The 6087-nt window shown below is 39.4% G+C and overlaps 1 protein-coding gene across 1 annotated transcript; it reads right to left on the bottom strand.

Moving 5' to 3' along the window:
- Positions 1-561: 561 nt before the first annotated feature.
- Positions 562-5382, bottom strand: LOC126994945 (dentin sialophosphoprotein-like). Its single transcript, XM_050854213.1, has 5 exons — positions 5215-5382; positions 4655-4822; positions 3832-3965; positions 2385-3495; positions 562-1555 (listed from the first exon to the last, which is right to left on the bottom strand). Exon 4 carries the CDS (start codon positions 3279-3281, stop codon positions 2430-2432), a length of 852 nt encoding a protein of 283 aa, XP_050710170.1. The 5' UTR covers positions 3282-3495; positions 3832-3965; positions 4655-4822; positions 5215-5382; the 3' UTR covers positions 562-1555; positions 2385-2429.
- Positions 5383-6087: the final 705 nt, after the last annotated feature.

The raw sequence follows: 6087 nt of genomic DNA, 5'->3' as shown, positions 1-6087 counted from the left end.
GCAATGCATGTCCTGTATTATTTAAAGATATAAATTCCAAGGTAGGATTTGTATATCTGGATTTTTAAAATCTTGTATTGAATAGAAATATATACATCCACGTACTGAAGGATATTTGTATGTATTCCTTATAAGTACTACAACGCATAATATAGTATGGCACTATACTATGATGGTAGTACAAGGAATACATACATGAATATCTTGAAGTGAATGTATATCTTTCTATACAAAGCACAGGATTTTAGGAATGCAAATACACACATCCTACAATGACATTTACATCTTTAAACAATATAGGGTATGCATTGCTGATTAACAAGAAAATAATCAACACAGAAAATTAACATAAAGCACTACAGCATTGCAGTATGTATTGCAATGAGACATAATATAATACTATGTAAATTTAATATCCATCAGGAGAAAGAAAAGCCACAATACAATATAATACTATGTAAATTTAATATCCATCAGGAGAAAGAAAAGCCACAATACAATATAATACTATGTAAATTTAATATCCATCAGGAGAAAGAAAAGCCACGATACAATACTGTACATCATCATTTTCACAATTTGCTGTTATTCATGGCAGGCCTGCAGTCAAGTCACAGCAATAGTGGGTGAAAGGAGGCAGGAAGGAGGCAGTAAAGTTACCATGACTTCGACTCCAGCTGAGTTCTTGGTAGCATTATAAAGCCAGTTTCATTATCAACAACCATTTTGTGGCAGTTATTTCAAAATAAAGGAGTCAGATTTCAGATTTTAGTTTTACCTCCTCAGCCCTAACTCAAGGACTGTTCTACACAGTATGCCTTGATATTACAGGTGTGGCTCTTAATTACTAATACAAATTTCTGTTCATGCTTTGAGAATACACATATCTTGTTGCTACATTTTTTTGCACACCGTACCTGGAATAAAAATGTGGGTATCAACAGTTTTCCTGAGTCTAACCAAACTGTTGGACAGATCATAGAACAGTTTTCACAGTAAGGACAGGTTTCAAATAGTGTAGTTCTACAAGAATTTATAGGCCAAAACCCTAAAAAATGTCTGAAGTTACCTGATTTTATGGTATCCCCTGACCCAGCATCACTATTTGCCCACTACCCTACATGATTTAGTTTCCACTTTACTTCATTTTTGGGGCATTACACAATTGTGTTACAATCATGTGTATTTCTGTTAAACTCACATCTCTGAATTTCTTCATAACAGTCTGTGATGACACTTCACAATCTTGTATTTTTAAAAGCTACTTTGCCCCGTTGTCCATACATGTTGTACTTACACATCAACTTCTTCGACATAATGCTGCACAATACCTTTGATATCATATCCTTCACTGAAATTCCACCTATGTGGACAAATTTTTCTGTCATTTCTTTGCAAAAAGAGGGTGTTCACAATTCATTTTCAAATGCCTCTGCATCCTCCATAGAGTCCAGCTGTTGAATTGATATATCATTGTCACTTGGTGTAGAGCCAGTAAGAGTATGCAAAGAGGTCCTCATATCCAGCAACAAATGAATGACTCGCCTCTGGAATTCTGGAAAAAATAGTGAGGAAAAGAAGTTTTAACATACACTTGGCATTTTAGAACAGGCAATATTTCAATCCTCCTCAGATATTGTTATCCAAATGTGGTGAATCTGAGTGAGTGAACCATATTAATTATGGTGTGGAAACTATTTAGAGCTACACTCTTACTTATTGAATCTTCCTACTTACACATACCCACACAAATCAACAATCCACTCTCCACCAAATATTTATATGAAGTAGTACCTATATTATACAGATTAATGCTAATAATTTATTAACTTAATATCATAACTCCTTTACAAATCACAACACAAATCCAATAATAATCTATTGATAATGATTTTTGCAGTAATTACATGGAAGCTGAACAATAATATTTAGACTCAGTATTGTAATACTTTCCAAAGCCCTGGCATGTTACATTGTTGCTACATCTCCATTAATTTTTATACTTTTGGACAGATTAAAAAAAAGTATTTACAGGATACATTGTGAAAATCATAGCATTGTAAATTACAATCAGGCATGATGCTGTAAGTACATGGTATAGGACACTTGTGTAATATTTGGAACCTGCAGGTAGATGATGAGTGGTGCCACTAAGTGAAAGACAGCAGGACTTTGGTACACTCACTGTAATGTCAGGTTACCGAAAATTGTTATCACAATGAATGCAACCAGAAAGGATGTAAAACTGTTAGGACAACATAACTCAGTACATTTACAATATATTCATACAAGAAGAATTGGAACACCTAACTAAAAGCACTACACTGTTCATTGTTTAAAACACTTGAGCACTACTCAGTGCACAAAAAAACTTTTCAACTTACTTGCCCAATCCATAGGAAATCCACTCTGACGGTTTTCTCCTTGGTTCAAGGGTTGAACATCATCAAGATCTTCACTAGACAGATTCTGAATCCAATCGCTCCCTTGTCGGTCACTGCTGTCATGTCTGCTGCGTTGGTCACTGTTGTCATGTCTGTTGTGTCGGTCACGACTGTCATGTCTGTTGTGTCGGTCACGACTGTCATGCCTGCTGCGTCGGTCACTGTTGTCATGTCTGTTGTGTCGGTCACGACTGTCATGTCTGCTGCGTCGGTCACGACTGTCATGCCTGCTGCGTTGGTCACTGTTGTCATGTCTGTTGTGTCGGTCACGACTGTCATGTCTGCTGCGTCGGTCACGACTGTCATGTCTGCTGCGTCGGTCACGACTGTCATGTCTGTTGTGTCGGTCACGACTGTCATGTCTGTTGTGTCGGTCACGACTGTCATGCCTGCTGCGTTGGTCACTGTTGTCATGTCTGTTGTGTCGGTCACGACTGTCATGTCTGTTGTGTCGGTCACGACTGTCATGTCTGCTGCGTTGGTCACTGTTGTCATGTCTGTTGTGTCGGTCACGACTGTCATGTCTGCTGCGTCGGTCACTGCTGTCATGTCTGTTGTGTCGGTCATGACTGTCATGCCTGCTGCGTCGGTCACTGCTGTCATGTCGGTCACGACTGTCATGTCTGTTGTGTCGGTCATGACTGTCATGCCTGCTGCGTCGGTCACTGCTGTCATGTCTGTTGTGTCGGTCATGACTGTCATGTCTGTTGTGTCGGTCACTGCTGTCAAGTCTGCTGCATCGGCCACGACTGTCATGTCTTTTGTGTTGGTCACTGCTGTCACGTCTGCTGTGTTGGTCACTGCTGTCATGTCTGCTGTGTCGGTCACTGCTGTCATGTCTGCTGTGTAATCGCTGCTGTCATGTCTGTTGTGTCAATCGCTGCTGTCATGTCTGCTTTGTTGGTCACTGCTGTCATGTCTCGTCTGTCGGTCAGATCTGTTCCCTAGGCTGTGGTTGTCATGAAGGTCCAAACTGCCGTGTAGGGTATCAGGCTGACTGCCTTCATCTTGCTGTTGGTAACTACTCTTCTTTTGCCGGTTACTTTCACATCTGTGAAATATATGTAATAGGAAATATTAGTAATTATCCTGGTCGGACATTAAACTGCATCCAGTGATGGGCCACAGTTCAGGAGATTTGTGGTTTTGGAGAGAGTGGAGTCACTCCTTTTACGGGGGAAACAGGCTCAATATATAGATAGATAGATTCACAGCTACATTTTGTCATACTATATTCATCTCAGATTGAGATCACATCATAGATGACCTCATCCTATATAAGAAATACAGTAATATGACCCTTTACTGCACATGGACTGCATTCGTTTCTCTACATCAGGTCATGATCATATAAAGCAATTAGTTGTAGAATACAGCTACATCTTACCTGTCAGAATTATGTCTTTTCAGATTTTTTTCTTGCTGCACTTGGCAAGCCTTTGTGTTGATGGTTGTATGTGACAACCTTTTGTGGTGGGGGGGGAGCAACTGTTACTTGTAAAGATGGCCCTGAGGCAAAGTCTGTGAAAAAATAATAGCTGTTAACAAAACAAAATTTACTATGGTAATATCTAATAATTCAAATATGCTTATCTACTACAAACCTATAATAAAGCAAAATTTGGCAGGAAGAGCAAAGCAATGTGTGCTGAGATGGTTTGGTCATGTTGAAAGAATGGAGGATGACAGGTTGGTGAAGAAGATAGTAAGTTCAAACGGGAAGGGTAGGAATCTGAGAGGGCGGCCGCGAAAAGGATGGATTGATAGTGTGAAGGAGGCAGTTAAGGGAAGGGGACTGACACTAGAGCATAGCAGTAGAGTGATTGTGTGTGACAGGAGCACAGGAGGCAGCTCAAGGGCACACAAAAGAAAACAATAATAAAAAAAAGCCCGCTACTCGCTGCTCCTAAAAAAGAAACAAAAGAGGTGTCCAAAAACAAGGTCAAATTGGGAGGAGAGATGTCCTGATGCCCTCCTCTTGAAAGAGTTCAAGTCGTAGGCAGGAGGAAATACAGATGAAGGAAGATTGTTCCAGAGTTTACCAGCGTGAGGGATGAAAGAGTGAAGATGCTGGTTAACTCTTGCATAAGGGGTTTGGACAGTATAGGGATGAGCATGAGTAGAAGATAGTGTATGTATGTAGGTACATATTTTTGTCTAGAAAAACCTTATACATGCTTGCAAATGTCAGTAACTGAATACAGACTTACGTGAACAATCCAAATCCTGACTACTAATAAAGTCCTTTGGCAGAGCTTTCTTCATACGTTTCTTCCTACCACGCAAGGTCAAACCATCTTCCCCATCCAGGTCACTGCTGCTTCTGTCACTGTCTACTGCTGATGTCAGCTGGTACTGTTCACATTCCTCGTAACTGTCTGAAACCCATTTAAATGCTTGTCTATTTCAGGTTTTCACTGCAAACATGACTCAATAACTTTTTAAACTTCCAAACCCTTAAAAGTGTTACTCCTCAGGTGTATTAACCCTATTGCGAAAAATGACAGATCATATAATTTACGGAAGGAAGAAATTAAGACAACTGAAAGTGACTACAATAATCCCTCCTGTATTTGGATTAATGGGGCCAGAGACTTGTTGGATTGGATATGCAGAGTTTCCAGATAAGGGAGGATCTCTTCGATCTGCCTTAACCTCTTCGTTACTGATGGCGTACTGTAGTACTTCATATAAAATTTTGGCTAAGGAACCGATGAAGTACAGTTACCAATGCTTTACAGTTGTGGTCAATACAATATGTATTACTTACCAGAAGCTATTTTTACTTTTATCAATGGAAATTTTCTCCATGATTTGGGGTCTGGGTCTTCTCGACTAGTTAAGGCATTGTGAGCATCAACTTTTGATGGCCAATATAAAATCTGGCTGCCTTCAACTATCCAGGTAGATGGTACCACACACTCCTCTTCTTTTCTGCCCTCCAGCCACCGATCTTTCCACATCCTGGAAATATTAATTTCATGCTTATTGCAATAGAATATGTTCAGTCTCCCATATAATTGACCTCCGGCAGGAACCTATAGTACCTTATGTTTTACCCATTGTTTCTTAGAGAACTTTAGCGTCATCAAGACAAAAATCAGACATGGAGACTATGAAAAAAGGTATTATTAATGGCAGTTTATAACAATACATTACCAGTGGATTTAAACATTCTGATCATTTAAATCTCATTATCAGTTGCATTTACCAGTCGGAAATAGCTTCTTGGGATCCCCCAGTTAGGTTAAGTTAGGTCAGGTTAGGGTAATTATCCCACTGAGGTCCACCCTGTCTTTTTCACTAAAGAATTTCAGAATGCAATGGTTATTAGGGTTTTACATGTGATTCCAATGTTGATTTTTGTCGGAAATCATTAGTTTTATTGCTATTACCTCCGGAGGTGAGGGAGTGGAAACCAATGATTCTCGGCAGAAATTAATATTGCAATCACATGAAAAACATTAATAACCATTGCATCCTGAATTTCTTGAATGAGAAACTAATAAACAAACACCAAACACAACCTAACCTAACTAAACCTAACTGAACCTAGACTAACGTAACGTAACCTAACTTAACGTTTTGTATCCTTACCTGGCTCACCTCAATCGTCTGAATCATAGTCCTCATCACTGGAGAT

The sequence above is a fragment of the Eriocheir sinensis genome, unplaced genomic scaffold, assembly GCF_024679095.1.
Source record: "Eriocheir sinensis breed Jianghai 21 unplaced genomic scaffold, ASM2467909v1 Scaffold931, whole genome shotgun sequence".
Lineage (NCBI taxonomy): Eukaryota > Metazoa > Arthropoda > Malacostraca > Decapoda > Varunidae > Eriocheir > Eriocheir sinensis.
This window is presented reverse-complemented; position numbering and strand designations above follow the sequence as displayed.

Coding starts and splice junctions, on each gene's coding strand:
- LOC126994945 (XM_050854213.1), bottom strand. CDS start 3,281: ATGACAGCAGTGACCGACACAGCAGACATGACAGCAGTGACCAACACA.